At 47.5% G+C, this 20,373-nt stretch overlaps 1 protein-coding gene across 5 annotated transcripts in view; it reads right to left on the bottom strand.

The window, feature by feature from the left end:
- The window catches only part of RAPGEFL1 (Rap guanine nucleotide exchange factor like 1), a 136,013-nt gene extending 116,097 nt beyond the window's left edge, over positions 1-19,916 (bottom strand). For 2 of the 5 annotated variants that reach the window (XM_063959770.1, XM_063959771.1), the window contains exons 1-2: positions 19,816-19,903; positions 17,964-18,348 (exon numbers count right to left, since the gene is read on the bottom strand). In XM_063959770.1, coding sequence (XP_063815840.1) covers positions 17,964-18,348; positions 19,816-19,824 — 394 coding nt within the window. In that variant the 5' untranslated portion in view covers positions 19,825-19,903. Of the gene's footprint in view, positions 1-17,963; positions 19,509-19,815 lie in introns of those variants that run through there. The other 3 variants (XM_063959772.1, XM_063959774.1, XM_063959773.1) reach the window with 3 other exon arrangements.
- Between the last annotated feature and the right edge of the window lie 457 nt (positions 19,917-20,373).

The raw sequence follows: 20,373 nt of genomic DNA, 5'->3' as shown, positions 1-20,373 counted from the left end.
GGCCCAGCTTTTCACAGGGAATGCAAGACAAAAATGGCCCTGGAACACTTAAATTGCACTGGCCGCGGGGGGGGGGGGGGTCACAAGGCACATGCCTCCCTGCCCAGCCAGCCCTTGCAGTGCATGAGGAGCCTAATACAAGGGGTCCCACAGCTGGCTCTCCCCCTTAACTACACCCCTGTACCATTGTCTGGCCGTGGAGTATCTCTTGGAGGAGTTGGCAGTCCTGCAGCAGCACTGTGAGTACAGGAAATGGTGCCAGGAAGCCGCTGGTCCTGCTCTGAGGAAGCTCCGACCCCTGCAATTGAGCTGGAGCTATACATATATTTATACTGGCAAATGTCCCCAACAGTGTAAAATTAAGGTACTGACAACCAATTTGACTATTGCTGGCCAGTCTACAAGGGGATGGGGGGGGGGGTGGGGCTATGGGATCACCCAGAGGGGAGTCCGTATGCCCGCCCCGCGATCGCGCCACACAAAGAAACCGAGGCCCCCGCAAGCGGGGTCCCCAGTTTTCACTCACCACTCTGTCGACCTTCAGGCTCTGTACTGGGGATGTGCGGCGTGCTGCAGGTGTGTGCGCGAGAGCGCAAGGCCTGCGGTACACTGGCCCTCAGGACCATTGTCCTGTCAGCGGGATCTGACTCAGCACCTCCAGGAGGCCGGTGTCAAGAGAGGAGGAGCCAGCACACCCTGTTGAAGAATTTAAAGTGCACCGGCTCCTTTGGACCCCATCTATACTCCATCGTAATAAGTGTCCCCAGTATCCATAGTGTGCAAACAAACACGATTCCACGACACATTAGTTACTCTATGTCCATCATATATAGTCCAACATAAATCACAGCCATCGCTGCATCCCCATGTTTATCATATACAGGGCCTAATTCAGACCTTATCGCTGTTGTGCGAAATTGCGAAGCGGCCAATTATCGAATGACTGCACATGCATACGGATCGTAGGGAGCTAGGACAAACTGCAAAAAAATCCTGCATCTTTTTTGATCGCTAGGCGTTCGCTGATTGATTGACAGGAAGCGAACGTTTGGGGTTGGTAACTGCCCGTTTTCTGGGAGTGTCAGGCAAAATGCAGGCGTTCCCAAACGTTTTCAAGGAGGGTATGCGACGTCATCTCTGGCCCAATCAGCCTGTTTTTTTCGCCCTTTTGGGAGTAGGTCCTGTGCTACGCACAGACTGGAAAATTAATTTGATGGTGAGTTGCGAACAGATTTGCAGCTGATCGGCGTATGCAAAGCTTTCTGCACAGCATATGCAGACTTGCACGGGGCGGGTATTAACTGTCTGGGCAGCGACTATCTGATCTCAAACCTCTGCTAATTCGCAGAGGTGCGATCAGGTCTGAATTAGGCTCACAGTCCCATTGCCCATCAAATGTAGCTAATAACTGCAGCCCACTCATCATATAAACATGAAACAGTGTGAAGAAATGTTCCTCCTTATAAGAGCTTACATGCTACAGATAAAGGGAATTATTCTGACTTTGAAAGCAAAGCACAAAAAGCCAGTAACTTTACATCTGGACAATATATGTTGCAATACAAGGGGTGTAAATACGTTTATTGTTTTTGCATGAAGGGTAAATACTCTCTGCTTTTACATGCAGCCCACATAAGTTTTACATTGCAATTTGGATTTGAGCTAGGACACACCCCTCTCAAAATCTTTCTGCATATTTTAAATCTGTCCCTTCTGCGGTACAACATGGGCCCTCATTCCGAGTTGATCGGTCGCAAGGCGAATTTAGCAGAGTTACACACGCTAAGCCGCCGCCTACTGGGAGTGAATCTTAGCTTCTTAAAATTGCGACCGATGTATGCGCAATATTGCGATTACTAACTACTTAGCAGTTTCAGAGTAGCTTCAGACTTACTCTGCCTGTGCGATCAGTTCAGTGCTTGTCGTTCCTGGTTGACGTCACAAACACACCCAGCGTTCGCCCAGGCACTCCCACCGTTTCTCCGGCCACTCCTGCGTTTTTTCCGGAAACGGTAGCGTTTTCAGCCACACGCCCCTGAAACGCCGTGTTTCCGCCCAGTAACACCCATTTCCTGTCAATCACATTACGATCGCCGGAGCGAAGAAAAAGCCGTGAGTAAAAATACTTTCTTCATAGTAAAGTTACTTGGCGCAGTCGCAGTGCGAACTTTGCGCATGCGTACTAAGCGGATTTTCACTGCGATGCGATGAAAAATACCGAGCGAACAACTCGGAATGAGGGCCATGGTTTTGCCAAGGTTTAAACTACATTTTTTTTACTTTGTTTCCATTTTGTGACTCTGCCCTAGAAGGAAAAGAGGAGATAATAGGAGCTACTGGGACAATGGTATAGAGTGGACGAGGGTGGTAGATTGTGTAGAGGGAATAGTTTCATCATAACTGCTGGCTGCACAGGAGAAGTGTTAGAGATTAAAGTGAACGATAGTGATCAGAGGGGAGAAGAGGCATCAGTCACAGAGAGATCGGAGAGTCCAAGCTGGGCTGTATCTCATGACTAGATCAGAGATGTATGTATGAGAGACACAAGAGAGTGCTTTGGAGGTGAAAATGAACAGCTAGATCTGAATTCCGCGTGAAAAGGGGAGACAGTATAGGGATTTACAGAATAGTGCAGTGAATGAGGAGTGGCGGGAGAAAAACATCACTCTCCCCACTGCATTCAGGATGGATTGTAGAAATGTCTAGTGTCAGGGGTTTAGTCTGCTGGACGTCCCTTCTCAAGCCTAACATTGCTTGTATTCAGAAGTGTATGTAGACTTTGATGCCCATTTTATTTCTAATTTTTAAATGTTGCCATTTGGGGATGCACAAACACTACTACTATAGTATATGTTTTTTGCTGCCAACGCCAGGATCCCAAACATAGGTCTGCCAGGACTGCAGCGAGGCTAGCCTCGAGGGCTGGGGGGGGGGGGATTAGGCTGCGGTGGGAGGGCTAGGGTTAGGCTGCGAAGTGGGAGGGTTAAGGTTAGGCACCGCCGGGGATGGTTAGGGTTAGGCTGCTGGGGAGGGAGGATTAGGGATTAGGCCTAGTATACTTACCTGGTAGGTATCAGGATCCTGAGCGTCAGGATGCTCTGTCGGTATTCTGACTGCAGGCATCTCAAGTTCCGGGATCGCGATACCATCCCAAATCCACACACCACAAGACACCTCCAGGTGATTTGAGGAATGAGGGAAGTACATGGAGAACCCCTGGAAAGTGGGAATGTAAGTGTGGTTAAAAAAGATGCCGACACAAGACGAAGGAATCTCTCTCTTGGACAGTACTGACGTGGAAGTATGGTTACAACTGGTCACAGGCTGGTTGAGGATAGACTGCCAGTGGATCATCAAGTATCCACAGACTTCACTAATGTGTACACTCACTAAAATTGGGAAGATATTGAGTCCAGTCACTACTAGGTGGGTAGAAAGTAAACCGTGTGGCTTAGAAGCCACTATCTTGTGTTGATGGGACATTTTTGCTATCAATGTGTATTGTATATGTTTATATACATACTGGGCACATTTTTCACACATAATTTGCCTAGGTGATTTATTAAACTCAGGGAAGGCAAGGGGCAACACAAAAGGCTTACTTATGGGCACACAAGATGGCTTCCGTGGCAAAAAGAGCTTAACATTATCATGGTACTCACACAAGAGGAACTGTTAGGTATATGTATTATAGCTGCACGGATTGTGCTGCTATAACACTTCCTGCTTCGCCTCTCTACCGAGGCGAGGCAGGAAGGGACATCGACTAGATGTAACTATTAACATCTTGCTGCCAAAGTGCGCTCCCCCCTCTGGAGATGTCCCCCTGAGCACACTGTGCATCAGCTTAGTGCTGACCTGCTGTGTCTCCCTGCCCAGCTTCTCTGCGCATGCGGGGGATCTCGCTACTCACGCGAGATCCCCTTAGCAGTCCGGAGCCGGCACCCGCCACTGCCAGGGACAGCTCTGTCCCTGCTGTGGTCTATGGGCATCGACAACTGCAGGTGTTGGAATGGTCAGCGATGCTGACCGGTCATACATTCCCCTCACATATTGGCCCGCTATCTTATATATAGCAGCGCCGATATGGACAGGGGTGCATAGCGCCACTGTCGTTGTGCCCACACCGCAGCCTTCTTACATGGGGGAGAAGCAGTAAGCGCACATAACATGTGCTGATACCGCTTCCCCCTCATATCGCACCTTCATACATTTACCCATATGTGTGAGGGGAATGCCATATAAAAGGGCACACACAGGCACGGGCAAAAGATTTAGAATACCCTTGTTTTCACAGTTTTTATTCAAATTTATGGAATTCAAGACCACTGAATAACTTAAACTGTTACAAAAGGAAAGCAATAAACTGAAAGAGGTTAAAAAAAAGTTTAGGTCAGCAAAAAATAAGATTTTACTTACCGATAAATCTATTTCTCATAGTCCGTAGTGGATGCTGGGGACTCCGTCAGGACCATGGGGAATAGCGGCTCCGCAGGAGACAGGGCACAAAAGCAAGCTTTTAGGATCACATGGTGTGTACTGGCTCCTCCCCCTATGACCCTCCTCCAAGCCTCAGTTAGGTACTGTGCCCGGACGAGCGTACACAATAAGGAAGGATCTTGAATCCCGTGTAAGACTCATACCAGCCACACCAATCACACCGTACAACTTGTGATTTTAACCCAGTTAACAGTATGATAACAATGAAGTAGCCTCTAAAAAAGATGGCTCACAACAATAATAACCCGATTTTTTTGTAACAATAACTATGTACAAGTAATGCAGACAATCCGCACTTGGGATGGGCGCCCAGCATCCACTACGGACTATGAGAAATAGATTTATCGGTAAGTAAAATCTTATTTTCTCTAACGTCCTAGTGGATGCTGGGGACTCCGTCAGGACCATGGGGATTATACCAAAGCTCCCAAACGGGCGGGAGAGTGCGGATGACTCTGCAGCACCGAATGAGAGAACTCCAGGTCCTCCTCAGCCAGGGTATCAAATTTGTAGAATTTAGCAAACGTGTTTGCCCCTGACCAAGTAGCTGCTCGGCAAAGTTGTAAAGCCGAGACCCCTCGGGCAGCCGCCCAAGATGAGCCCACCTTCCTTGTGGAATGGGCATTTACAGATTTTGGCTGTGGCAGGCCTGCCACAGAAAGTGCAAGCTGAATTGTACTACAAATCCAACGAGCAATAGTCTGCTTAGAAGCAGGAGCACCCAGCTTTTTGGGTGCCTACAATATAAACAGCAAGTCAGACTTTCTGACTCCAGCCGTCCTGGAATTATATATATATATATATTTTCAGGGCCCTGACAACGTCTAGCAACTTGGAGTCCTCCAAGTCCCTAGTAGCCGCAGGCACCACAATAGGTTGTTTCAGGTGAAACGCTGACACCACCTTAGGAAGAAACTGGGGACGAGTCCGCAGTTCCGCCCTGTCCGAATGGAAAATCAAATATGGGCTTTTGTAAGACAAAGCCGCCAATTTTGACAATCGCCTGGCCGAGGCCAGGGCCAACAGCATGGTCACTTTCCATGTGAGATATTTCAAATCCACAGATTTGAGTGGTTCAAACCAATATGATTTGAGGAATCCCAACACTACGTTGAGATCCCACGGTGCCACTGGAGGCACACAAGGGCTGTATATGCAATACTCCCTTGACAAACGTCTGGACTTCAGGAACTGAAGCCAATTCTTTCTGGAAGAAAATCTATAGGGCCGAAACTTGAACCTTAATGGACCCCAATTTGAGGCTCATAGACACTCCTGTTTGCAGGAAGTGCAGAAATCGACCTAGTTGAAATTTTTTCGTGGGGCCTTCCTGGCCTCACCCACGCAACATATTTTTACCACATGTGGTGATAACGTTGTGCGGTCACCTCCTTCCTGGCTTTGACCAGGGTAGGTATGACCTCTTCCGGAATGCCTTTTCCCTTAGGATCCGGCGTTCAAACCGCCATGCCGTCAAACGCAGTCGCGGTAAGTCTTGGAACAGACAAGGTCCCTGCTGGAGCAGGTCCTTTCTTAAAGGCCGATGCCACGGTTCCTCTTGGAACAGACATGGTACTTGCTGAAAGCAAATCCCTTCTTAGCTCCCGAGGCCATTAGTCCTCTGTGAGCATCTCTTGAAGTTCCGGTTACCAAGTCCCTCTTGGCCAATCCGGAGCCACGAGTATAGTTCTTACTCCTCTATGTCTTATAATTCTCAATACCTTGGTTATGAGAAGCAGAGAAGGGAACACATACACCGACTGTTACACCCACGGTGTTACCAGGACGTCCACAGCTATCGCCTGAAGGTCTCGTGACCTGGCGCAATACCTGTCCCATTTTTTTGTTCGGGCGGGACGCCATCATGTCCACCTTTGGTCTTTCCCAACGGTTCACAATCATGCGGAAAACTTCCCGATGAAGTTCCCACTCTCCCGGGTGGAGGTCGTGCCTGCTGAGGAAGTCTGCTTCCCAGTCGTCCACTCCCGGAATGAACACTGCTGACAGTGCTATCACATGATTTTCCGCCTAGCGAAAAAACCTTGCAGTTTTGCCACTGCCCTCCTGCTTCTTGTGCCGCCCTTTCTGTTTACGTGGGCGACTGCCGTGATGTTATCCCACTGGATCAATACCGGCTGACCTTGAAGCAGAGGTCTTGCTAAGCTTAGAGCATTATAAATTTGCTCTTAGCTCCAGTATATTTATGTGGAGAGAATTCTCCAGACTTGATCACACTCCTTGTGTGACTGCTCCCCAGCCTCTCAGGCTGGCCTCCGTGGTCACGAGCATCCAATCCTGAATGCCGAATCTGCGGCCCTCTAGAAGATGAGCACTCTGTAATCACCACAGGAGAGACACCCTTGTCCTTGGATATAGGGTTATCCGCTGATGCATCTGAAGATGCGATCCGGACCATTTGTCCAGCAGATCCCACTGAAGAGTTCTTGCGTGAAATCTGCCGAATGGAAGCGCTTCGTAATAAGCCACCATTTTTACCAGGACTCTTGTGAAATGATGCACTGACACTTTTCCTGGTTTTAGGAGGATCCCGATTAGCTCGGATAACTCCCTGGCTTTCTCCTCTGGGAGAAAAACCTTTTTCTGGACTGTGTCCAGAATCATCCCTAGGACCAGCAGACGTGTCGTCGGAACAACTGCGGTTTTGGAATATTTAGAATCCACCCGTGCTGTCGTAGAACTACTTGAGATAGTGCTACTCCGACCTCCAACTGTTCTCTGGACCTTGTTCTTATCAGGAGGTCGTCCATTTTCTTTGAAGACGAATCCTCCTTTCGGTCATTACCTTGGTAAGGACCCGGGGTGCCTTGGACAATCCAACGGCATCGTCTTGAAACTGATAGTGACAGTTCTGTACCACGAACCTGAGGTACCCTTGGTGAGAAAAGGCAAATTTTGGGACATGGAGGTAAGCATCCCTGATGTCCCGGGACACCATATAGTCCCCTTGTTCTTTGCTATCACTGCTCTGAGTGACTCCATCTGGATTTGAACCCTTGTAAGTGTTCAAATTTTTCAGATTTAGAATAGGTCTCACCTAGCCTTCAGTACCACCATATAGTGTGGAGTAATACCCCTTTCCTTGTTGTCGGAGGGGTAAATTTATTATCACCTGCTGGGAATACAGCTTGTGAATTGTTTTCAATACTGCCTCCCTGTCGGAGGGAGACATTGGTACAGCAGACTACAGGAACCTGCGAGGGGGGAAACCTCTCGACATTCCAATCTGTACCCCTTGGATACTACTTGTAGGATCCAGGGGTCCTGTACGGTCCCAGCGTCATGCTGAGAACTTGGTAGAAGCGGTGGAGGGCTTCTGTTCCTGGGAATGGGCTGCCTGCTGCAGTCTTCTTCCCTTTCCTCTATCCCTGGGCAGATATGACTCTTATAGGGACGAAAGGACTGAGGCTGAAAAGACGGTGTCTTTTTCTGCAGAGATGTGACTTAGGGTAAAAAACGGTGGATTTTTCAGCAGTTGCCCTGGCCACCAGGTCCCATGGACCGACCCCAAATAACTCCTCCCCTTTATACGGCAATACATCTTTGTGCCGTTTGGAATCTGCATCACCTGACCACTGTCGTGTCCATAAACATCTTCTTGCAGATATGGACATCGCATTTACTCTTGATGCCAGAGTGCAAATATCCCTCTGCGCATCTTGCATATATAGAAATGCATCCTTTAAATGCTCTATAGTCAATAAAATACTGTCCCTGTCAAAGGTATCAATATTTTTAGTCAGGGAATCCGACCAAGCCACCTCAGCTCTGCACATCCAGGCTGAGGCGATCGCTGGTCGCAGTATAACACCAGCATGTGTGTGTATACTTTTTAGGATATTTTTCAGCCTCCTATCAGCTGGCTCCTTAAGTACGGCCCTATCCGTAGATGGTACCGCCACTTGTTCTGATAAGCGTGTGAGCGCCTTATCCACCCTGAGGGGTGTTTCCCACCGCGCCTTAACTTCTGGCGGGAAAGGGTATACCGCCAATAATTTTCTATCGGGGGAAACCCACGCATCATCACACACTTCATTTAATTTATCTGATTCAGGAAAAACTACAGGTAGTTTTTTCACCTCACACATAATACCCTTTTTTGTGGTACTTGGAGTATCAGAAATATGTAACACCTCCTTCATTGCCCTTAACGTGTGGCCCTAAAAAGAAAATACGTTTGTTTCTTCACCGTCGACACTGAAATCAGTGTCCGTGTCTGGGTCTGTGTCGACCGACTGAGGTAAATGGGCATTTTACAGCCCCTGACGGTGTTTGAGACGCCTGGACAGATACTAATTTGTTCGCCGGCCCTCTCATGTCGTCAACCGGCTTGCAGCGTGTTGACATTGTCACGTAATTTCCATAAATAAGCCATCCATTCCGGTGTCGACTCCCTAGAGAGTGACATCACCATTACAGGCAATTTGCTCCGCCTCCTCACCAATATTTTCCTCATACATGTCGACACACACGTACCGACATACAGCACACACATAGGGAATGCTCTGATAGAGGACAGGACCCACTAGCCCTTTGGGGAGACAGAGGGAGAGTTTGCCAGCACACACCAAAACGCTATAATTATCCAGGGACAACCTTTATATAAGTGTTCCTCCCTTATAGCATTTTAATATATATACATATCGCCAAATCAGTGCCCCCCCTCTCTGTTTTAACCCTGTTTCTGTAGTGCAGTGCAGGGGAGAGCATGGGAGCCTTCCCACCAGCCTTTCTGTGAGGGAAAATGGCGCTGTGTGCTGAGGAGAATAGGCCCCGCCCCCTTTTCGGTGGGCTTCTTCTCCGGAGTTTTAGATATCTGGCAGGGGTTAAATACATCCATATAGCCTCAAGGGCTATATGTGATGTATTTTTCGCCATACAGGTATTATACATTGCTGCCCAGGGCGCCCCCCCCCAGCGCCCTGCACCCTCCGTGACCGCTGTGTGAAGTGTGCTGACAACAATGGCGCACAGCTGCAGTGCTGTGCGCTACCTGATGAAGACTGAGAGTCTTCTGCCGCCTGGTTCCGGACCTCTTCATCTTCAGCGTCTGCAAGGGGGGTCGGCGGCGCGGCTCCGGGACGAACCCCAGGGCGAGCCCTGTGTTCCGACTCCCTCTGGAGCTATGTCCAGTAGCCTAAGAATCCAATCCATCCTGCACGCAGGTGAGTTGAAAATCTCTCCCCTAAGTCCCTCGATGCAGTGAGCCTGTTGCCAGCAGGACTCACTGAAAATAAAGAACCTAAAAACTTTTTCTAAGTAACTCTTTAAGAGAGCCACCTAGATTGCACCCTTCTCGGCCGGGCACAAAAACCTAACTGAGGCTTGGAGGAGGGTCATAGGGGGAGGAGCCAGTACACACCATGTGATCCTAAAAGCTTGCTTTTGTGCCCTGTCTCCTGCGGAGCCGCTATTCCCCATGGTCCTGACGGAGTCCCCAGCATCCACTAGGACGTTAGAGAAACTGCTAATGTTCATTTCTGAGTTTTATAAAAAGGCCTATTTCAGGGGGATGCAGTTACAATGCCAGCTGTCGGGATGCCGGCGCTCAGGATACAGACGCGGAAATCCCGACATTCAACAATGCCGACAGCCAGAATCCCGGCACACCAAGGCTATTCCCACCTGTGGGTGTCCATGACACCCATAGAGTGGAAATAGATCCTGTAGCGAGCGCAGCAATCCACCAAGACCGCAGAGCGGCGAGTCCGCAAGGGGACTCTTAGCGCTCGCCCCGCTGCTGGCAATCTGGCAGGCGGGATGCCGCTGTCGGGATATTGACAGCTGGCATCCCATCCACCAGGATTATGTATGTAATACATTTCAGGGGACAAGTAATGGGTTATGAACTTACAGCAGTTCTGCAGCAATGAAAAAGAGTCTTGCCTGGGCCATGAAGCACTACCAGTGCGGAAGAATGAAGGTTAGAAGAAGGTTCTATGGACCAATTAATATTTAAAGTCTTTGGTTCATCTCACAGGGTTTGCCCTGTGATGGGCGGCCCCAGCATGCGATCCAAAGGATTGCAAATTCTGCTACTTAGCAGAATTTGCAATCCTTACTGAATCAGGGCCTTAGGCTGCTGTCTCACCCGTAGGCTGCAGTGTCCCATGCATGCATGTGGCATCCATTTAGTGCAGGCAGAGATTGGAGGTGGCCCAGCAGCTGCTGGAGTCCTGGGCTTGCCTCTAATGCGATGAGAAATGAGGGCGTATGAGTTGTGACCTGGCGGACATGAGGCCATGCACCCTTTCCACATGCACATGCCTTTGGTTCCATCCAAGTGTAATAGAAGATTGATAGGAATGTTTATGTATCAGACTCAGCATCTCTTAACAAGCCAATAATACGTATGTGTGCAACTCAGCATCCTTGATTAGCCAGTTATACAAGTGCCAGACTCATCTTCCCTTATTTATCAAGTCTCCACGTTCCTGATTGCACTGTAAGCAGCACAGTTGGTGTATTGGTTGGCAATAATTCCTCACAGCCTTGGGTTCAACTCCTACCAAGGCCCTAACTGTGCAGTGTTTATATGTTCCTCCCGTATTTACGTTGGTTTCTTACAGGGACACTGGCTTCCTCCTATAAACCTAAAACATACTAGGCGAAATTCAACTGTGGCGCTCGCCTGCAGCCACTAGATGGCGCCCAAGGGAGCAATTCAATTGTTGCTCCATTCAGGCATGAGGGCTGCCGGCGCCTGCATTTCAGCTCGCAACCCCCGGGGTGCCCAAACGGCACTTATCACGATTGTGCCCATCACTTTAGTCGGGTTTTAGTTGCTTTACGCGGCTAAACCCAATTTAAATGGGAATGATCAGCGTGAACAACAAAAACAATTGAACTGTGCCCGATCTCTTGTCAGTTTAGATGGGCGATCAGGCGTGCAAAACAACTGAAGATCGCCTACTGGTGGGTTTCTGACAAAAAAAAAATAAAAAAAAATGAACCATAGAGTTTGCGTATGTACATATGGTAGAGAATATAGATTTTAACCTGACTAAGCCCGTTATACATAAATGTCACACTCAGCAGTGTCCCAAATAAGCAAGTCACACATATACCAGACAAATATTTGTCCCTTACTCACCTAGAAGATAAGTAAATCCTTAGTCCACCCACGCATTATTCCCCGCCATAAATATTGCAACCTCCTCATTACTAGTCATCAACTCAGCAATCCATCACAAATACTGTGGCTATATATACCACACTCCAGACCTAGGACCTCATTCAGCTTAAGTTGCAGTTTTGCGATTTTAGCAAAACTGTAACTGGCTGCGATCACATACTGGGGGGTTACCCAGCACGCAAATACCCTGCAGCAATGTGATCCCAATTCAACTGCTTCAAATCGCTGATTTGGGATGCCTCCCTGATTCCGCAGCCAAGCTGCAAAGGAGGATGCAGGGCGCCCGCCACGCCCCTGTTTTTGATGCCATGCTTATCCAACGGGTGCGTCACCGCCCCTGCAACGCTGCCCCGCGTACGCCTCGGCGCATCCACATAACTGAGATGCGATCACATCTCCCTGGCCCGTGCATGTGTGCACTACAGCGGACCCGGGGAGAATGCGATCGCATCTCTGATGCGTCCACTAGTGAATAAGGAGGTGGGAGTAAAGCAAAAAGATCAAGGAACTCTGCACCCTGGCAACACCATATTGCAGACTTAAAATGTGCAGAGAGATTAAGGGGTCAATCCAATTGCAGGCGAAGGTTACAAGTTGCCGATGCAATGGCGTAGAAACTACGGCAACATATTTTGCATCTCTTGAGGCCCGTTCTCACCCCAAATTCGCCAATTTTGTGTGCAGCCCTGTGGGATTGCAAAGAAAATTGTGGGAGTCTGAGCTAAAGTAGAGTCACGGGGCTGAGAACATCACCTGCAATTTAATTGAAAGGGGCATGTACAAACTGAAATCTAAATTGCAGTGTAAAAATAAAGTTGTCCAACATTTCATATATGGGCCACCTGCAAAAGCAGCCAGTATTTACAGTTGTGTCCTCATACATATTGCTTTAATAAGTCACGTAGCGGGAGATGCCTGGCGTGAGTGAGCTGACAGGTTCTGTGCAACTTCATAAGTTTGAGTGGTCTTTTTCGCATCGTTATGCGAATAGGACGCACAAGCAGACTCTGCTGATTAAAATGATATGCCTATATTCACTATGTGTGACTGCAGGTGTAACTGCATACAAAATGGCATGTTAGTGTTTTCTAAGAAAACACTGTAACGTAGCATTTCATATGCAAATACAGCAGAGCTCGCACACAGAATATAGGCACGCTGCATATCATTTTAATCAGCATAAACTGCTTGTGCGTCCTATTCGAATAGTTTTGTAAATAATACCCCTTTCACACCGCGCAAATAACCCGGTATCGACCCGGCATATTGCCAGGTCGACACGGGTCAGCGTGCGGTGTGAAAGCGCCATAGCTGAAATTCCGGGTCACCTGACCCGGCAATTCAACCTAGGAATAAAGCAGTGTTATTCCCGGGTTGAATACCGGGTCAATGGCAGCGTAAACGGGATCCCGGATCTATGCAACCCGGGACCCATTCACTACAACAGGGAGAGGCGGCGCGGAGATGATCTCATCTCCCAGCGCCGGCTCCGCCGCCCGCTGCTATGGCAACCCTCTCGGCATATTGCCAGGTGGGGGAAGCCAGCAGTAGCATTCAATGCCGGATCCCACACGGGAAGGGCCCGTTTCCAATTCCCGAGTGCATTGGCGGTGTGAAAGGGGTATTAGACACATTGTAATGGAACGTCAAATTTAAAGGTGCTCGGTGCTACCAAATCATGCCACGGCATGGTGTAACTAGAAGGGCAGTTCAGCGTGCAGAGAGGCTAGATATAAGTGGACACATCTGTACCCTGCATGCAAAAACAATAAATGTATTTGCACCCAACTGTGGCCCTCATTCCGAGTTGACCGCTCGCTGACGTTTTTCATAGCGCAGAGATCAGGTGAAAATTCTGCATTTATGTGCATGCGCATGGTACGCAGCGCGCATGCGCTAAGTACTTTCACACAAAACTATGTAGTTTTACTCAAGCTCAAGCAACGCTTTTCAGTCGCTCGAGTGTTCGTTGTTTGATTGACAGGAAGTGGGTGTTTCTGGGCGGCAACTCAGCGTTTTCAGGGAGTGTGCTAAAAAACGCAGACGTGCCAGGTAAAAACGTGGGAGTGGCTGGAGAAACGGGGGAGTGGCTGGCCGAACGCAGGGCGTGTTTGTGACGTCAAAGCAGGAACTAAACTGACTGAAGTGATCACAAGGAAGGAGTAGGTCTGGAGCTACTCTGAAACTGCATGAAATTTTTTAGTAGCAGAACTGCTAACCTTTCGTTCACACTTCTGCTAAGCTAAGATACACTCCCAGAGGGCGGCGGCTTAGCGTTTGCAATGCTGCTAAAAGCAGCTAGCGAGCGACCAACTCGGAATGAGGGCCACTGTTTGCAAGTTCAAAGTTACTTGCTGTTTTTATTTCATTCCTAACTCAGAATTAGACCCTATGTATCTGTAGCCCTAGTCTGTTAAAAAATGCATACCCTCTGTGTATGTCTAACCTTGTCACAACATACACCTCAGCTCATACACTGTGCTCTGACCTTCAACTGTATTGTGCTTTTATAACCTCCTCCCCCTACCATTTCCAAGACGTCTCCGCCCTACCAGACTCTCCCCAAGTTACAATCCTTCAAATGCTGTCTCAAAAGTCAACTCTTCATTCTTACATACCTTATTCTCTTCACTTTCCAAACAGTTCTAATAGCAAGTATCATCTCTCTAGAATGTAAGTTCTCTCATGTCTTTACACATACAACCTGTGGCGCCTAATTAATAAAATCATGATTCAACTTAGGTGATTTAGCCATCCATACACGTATCATATTTAGCAAGTCTGGGTATGGATCATAGGGTCAACCTAGATAAGATCGACACACAACAGGTCAACATGGGAAAATGGTCACCGTGGTAAAATGATCGACATGGAGAAGGTTGACACAGGAAAGGGTCGACATGAGTTTGTTGGGGTAGGGGGTTGTGTCTTTTACTCCGTAAAATCACCAGAAACCCCAATTAGTGCACCGCGTCCCAACCTTTTCCTGTGTTGACTATTGCCATGTTGACCTAATGCATGTCGACCAACAGTGGTCGACCTATTGACTGCCGACCTTAGCAGTGTCGATCTAGCATCCGGATACCCCCTGTCTTTTAAGTCATATATAAACTAATAATAATCAATTGCACACATATCTGCAATATACGGTACCTATAACATCACTAGTTTTTGCTATGCATCTCTATGGGGTGCGAGAAAAACTAGCGATGTAACTGGTCGTGATCTGGGGCTGAAAGAAATATTTATAAAGTGAATGAACAGAAGAGAAATCTAAATCAAATCAATATTTGGTGTGACTACCCTTTGACTTCAAAACAGCATCAATTCTTCTAAGTACACTTGAACCCAGTTTTTGAAGGAACTTGGCAGGGAGGTTGTTCCATACATCTTGGAGAACTAACCACAGATCTTCTATAAATGTAGGCTTGCTCAAATCCTTCTGTCTCTTCATGTAATCCCAGACAGACTCGATGATGTTGAGATCAGGGCTCTGTGGGGGCCACAGCATCACTTCCAGGACTCCTTGTTCTTTTTTATGCTGAAGATAGTTCTTAATGACATTGGCTGTATGTTTGGGGTCGTTGGCCTGCTGCAGAATAAATTAGGAGCCAATCAGATGCCTCTCTGATGATATTGCATGATGGATAAGTACCTGCCTGTATTTCTCAACATTTAGGACACTATTGATCCTGACCAAATCCCCAACTCCATTTGCTGAAATGCAGCCCCAAACTTGCAAGGAACCTCCACCATGCTTCACTGTTGCCTGCGGACACTCACTATTGTACCTCTATCCAGCCCTTCGGCTAACAAACTGCCTTCTGTTACACCCAAATATTAAAGATTTTGACTTATCAGTCCACAGCACCTGCTGCCATATTTCTGCACCCTAGTTCCTATGTTTTCACACTTAGTGAGTCGCTTGGCCTTGTTTCTAAGACGAAGATATGGCGTTTTGGCCACAATTCTTTTATGAAAACCACTTCTGGACAAACTTCTCCAAACAGTTTTATGGGTGTACTTGGTCACACTGGTTTCTGCCAGTTCTGAACTGATGGCACTGCTGTACATCTTCCGATTTCAATGGGAAGTAAACATGATGTGTCTTTTATCTGATGCACTAAATTTCTTTGGCCAACCACTGCGTCTACGGTCCTCAACGTTGCCAGTTTCTAAGGTCTTCTTTAAAAGAGCTTGAACAGCATATCTTGAAACCCCAGTCTGCTTGAAATCATTGCCTGGGAGACATTGCTGATGCAGTTTAACTACCTTGTGTCTTCTTGCTTTGCTCAGTCTTGCTATGGTGTATGAGCTGTGACATGAAACGGTCTTCCACAACCTCACCTTTGTAGCAGAGTTTTGTTGTTCCTCATCCAGTTGTAAGCATCCTACACAGCTGTTTCTGTAAATGACTGTCTTTCAACCGACATATGAAAATAATGATTATTATCACTTATTTGGTATGATTGGATAATCACACACCTGACTATAATCCTATAAAATCCATGACCTTGCACAAGTGTACCTAGAAGACTTGATGCTGTTTGAAGGCAAAGGGTGGTCACGACAAATATTGCTTTGATTTAGCTTACTCCTCCGTTCATAAAATAATTTACCACTTCTACTTCTGACAGCATTCTTATTTTGCGGTATATATATATATATATATATATATATATATACACACATACACACAGTATATGTGTGCATGTATGTATGTATGTATATATATATATATATATATTATATATATATATACACATACACACACACACACATGCATACTTACAGACTACTACTAAAATATGTTGGTCTATCCCTACACTTACCACGGCCGCACTTTTCTGTGGTCCCAGATCCCTTCTCTATTTCCATATTTCGAGTAGTAAGAGGCCCACACTGCAAATGTCCATTGCAGGGCATGCCACAGCTGATTAATAGATATTTACCAGCCTCAGTATTCCTAGTTTATCCAATCAAAAACAGTATATATCAAACTCCGCATCGAACCAGTCATCGAGCCAGTCGTGCCATAAATGTATAAGACTCAACATAGTATGGATGTCATGTTTGACAGTTCTAATGTAACTATGGCTACAAGCAGTTGGTTCCATATGACACTGTAGTTTGTCATTGATCTATGAAAAACACTTTAGGCCTAGTAAAATTTAATTCATTGATGATAACATCAGAATAAGCATCACAATCCTTAGCGAATATAGTCCCTATTCTAGGCCTGCCCAACCTGTGGCTCTCCAGTTGTTGCAAACTACAGTATTACTGCAGCATGCTTTACCAGCTGATTGGTGGGAGGGTATGCTGGGACTTGTAGTTTCACAACAGCTGGAAAGCCACAGGTTGGCCAGGCCTGCCCCTATTCCTATCACAAGCAAGCAAGACATATTTAATGCATACCAAGCCTACCCTACAGACTGGCGCATCGGTCACTATTCCAGAATCTTTTTGTGACATGCTTAATATACTTAATGCAACCAGTTGTAATTCCATCACTATGACACCCTTTGGATCCTTACTATTTCCCTTACTATTCCTTACTATTTCCCATTCAGCAGATTATCTAATATTAATGTTTTCACCAAACTCTGGCTGTTGACTAAGTAAACTATACACGGTATATACATGCTATGCAGGCCTTTAATGACATAAGCGATCATGGGAACAAAACTTCACTATTCTAATATCTGCCTATCTTGAGCACATGGGTTATTTATCATATTGGTAATAAAAATATGTATGGTTATGTACAGGTGTCTACAATTACATTAATGACTATTAAAACAAAAATAATAAATCAGATCAATTTATTATGCATTTTGTCTATATATATTTGCAAGTATGACACATTTTCCCCAATTTTCCATAGTTTGTATGATTGCCACATGTAAAATAGAAAACATTTTTAGAACCATCCAAATTGTAACAAAATAAATGGAACAAAATATCTGCAAAATACAATTATAATACCCTTACATGCACAGCCTAACAATGTTTTACATGGTGCAAGATACAGGTTAGCTTGCGGCTACATTCAGAAAAGTCCTTGTAAGCACTGACCATATTAGTCACATCACAAGTACAGACTATGACCATCACTCCACCTCTAGATCACCTGCTCACTAGATTTAAGTCAAGAAAGTTTAAGGCTCTAGTACTGAAAAAAATTTCACAGGCATAATATATTGCTGATGGCAACCTTAACAATACCAGCCTTTGATTCCTTGGCATCAGCAGTGGCAACTTCAGCCATAAAATAATACTACTTCACCAGCCTTAACCCTTTACTTACCAGCTGCATCGCTCAGTCTAGGGGCAGTCAATAACTGGTCCAGTACCCTTCCCAGGAGGGCCTCCGATGTATCAGGGGCAAGCAGAGGGCCAGGAGGGGAAAGCGTCCATCCACCAGACCCGGGTGGTGGTGTGAGAGGTTCTGAAGGGGACAGTTCATCAGATGAAAAGGAGAGAGGGGAACGCAGTCCATCAGGCAGCTCCAAGCAGTCATGAGAAGGTTGGGGATCTCCAGAAGGGTCTTCCTCACATCTTTCCCCACCAGAGGAGTCTCCTGGGGTATCTCTCAGAAAAGAGGGCAAAATTTTGGAAACGCTTTGCCTCCGATGTAGGTGTCGGGGGCCGGAGAGATGGGAGCTCTGTTTCTTTAAAAATTTCTCCAAGGGCTTCATGGTTTGAGAGAGCAAGAGAATGGTATGAAAAGGGGGCTGAGCCCCCCCAAAGAATAAGGCACTAGTTAATAGAACCTTTACAGGGAACCATAAAACAGAATATTAAGAAATTTTAAACAGTAAAATGATTGAAAACCTGAGTCCCCATAAAAAAATAAAAACACAATTAGTCACACTAAACTAATCAGATGATCAAACAGAAAGAAATAAGGGGATACTACTGGAAGATATTTCTCTGACAGGGATGGTGAGGATGGAGGTACCCGCTCCTCTCCAAAAACAGAGCAAGGTCAGGACCCTTCAGATGTCAAGGGAATGGGCCCATTGGAAAGAGTATAATATGTATAATGGGCCAGTACTCATACAGTGGTTATTACAAATAGAAAAAGATTTGCTATGGTAAGTGTAGCAGTGCTACTCCCTGGAGGAGGCTCAGCAGCCTGGCTGTAACCAGGAGATGGTGAGTGTCCTCTCACACGCTGCCCGTATCTGCAGTCAAGTCGGAGGGAGCAGGTGCCAGACGCTCTCCTCACTGGAAGATAGGCAGCACCTGTCTGTCCCCGCTGCAGTCTCTCCAGTATGTGCAGCTGTCTCCGTTGGCAGGGTCCATGCGCACACGGCGCTCTTATTATGTAGCTGCTGCTGTCTCACTGTGCCGCCTGCTCCGGCGATGTCTGCCTCTTCCTGCCGTCTGTCTCAGCGGAACCTGCCAGCGGTCAGCTCCTCTCCCACAGCCTTCTCTCTCTCTACCCTGCCGCTTCCCCTATTCCTTTGCCCCCCTCCTCCTTTGTTCCCCCAGTGCTTTTCTTTGCCTCTTCTCTTAGCTTCCCAGAGGAGGGAGGGGAGGCAGAGGGAGGAGGTGTTAGGGGGGGATGCTTAATTAAAAGCTGTGAAAGTGACAGCAGCACAGAAGCTGCTCTGTGTAATCCGGCCCTTCTATGTGCAATAACTGGTTGTATGTGAGTGTATGTGTGTAGCAGTGCGGTGTGTGCTGTAGCCAGCAGGCTCCCGAGTGAGGAGGGTCTCCCTGTGTGCAGGGTAGGAGGGTCCCGGCACAGCAGCAATAGCAGTGATGTGTGGGGGAGGCAGTAGCAGGGACAGTGGCTGCTGCGTGCGATGTGCGCCTGTCCCTCCCCTCTGCCCTCAGCTCTCCCTCCCCTTACCTGCTGCCGCTCTTCCCGGGCACACCGACCTCACACCTGGCAGCCTGCTGTCACCCCGTACCTCACACCAACCGCCTCCTTCTCATTCCCCCTGCCGCCCATTACCCCGTGCGTCTACGCTTATGGCTTTTTAGTGTACCTCGAATTACAATAGCGACCCTCTCCCCGATATGTGCAGCCCATTACCTCCTTTCCTCCATTTTAGCGTGGGAGATATTTTACCTACCCCCTATAATCCCTTTTCCAATCCCCCCAATCCGTCTCTATTCTATCACTGGCCAATATCTCGCCACCTCACCTCTATCATACATAGGTGTAACCGCTCGCCTTCCCGTCCCCTGCCACTGCACGCGCCCTGGCTGGCATGTGTCGTACGGCGGCCGCTGCCCCCTCCCCCTATCCCAAGTCCAGGTATAGGAGTGTGAGTGTGAGTCACCTCTGCTGGCCGGCGCATCCCTGCCACTGCACACCCGTAATGTGCACCCCACACACAGGCAGGGATCACAGGGGATGAAGGGTTGTGGGTCTGCAGGGCAGTGACATGGTTTTCATAGTTATGTAGGGATCATAGGGATTGTGTGTATGAGGCATTATAGCAAGGACAACTGTAGACATTTCAGTGTATATAGGGGGTCATTCCGAGTTGATCGCTAGCTGCCGTTGTTCAAAGCGCAGCGATCAGGCTAAAAATCGGCATTTCTGTGCATGCGTATGGGCCGCAATGCGCACGCGCGTCGTATGGGTACAAAGCCCGTTGTGGTTGTGCACAGGTTGTAGCAAAGTATTCAGTCGCACTGACGGCCGCAAGAAGATTGACACGAAGGGGGCGTTTCTGGGTGTCAACTGACCGTTTCCA

The sequence above is a fragment of the Pseudophryne corroboree genome, chromosome 3 (assembly GCF_028390025.1).
Source record: "Pseudophryne corroboree isolate aPseCor3 chromosome 3, aPseCor3.hap2, whole genome shotgun sequence".
Taxonomy (NCBI): domain Eukaryota; kingdom Metazoa; phylum Chordata; class Amphibia; order Anura; family Myobatrachidae; genus Pseudophryne; species Pseudophryne corroboree.
The sequence above is the reverse complement of the archived record's forward strand: the minus strand, read 5'-3'. Positions and strand labels throughout refer to the sequence as shown.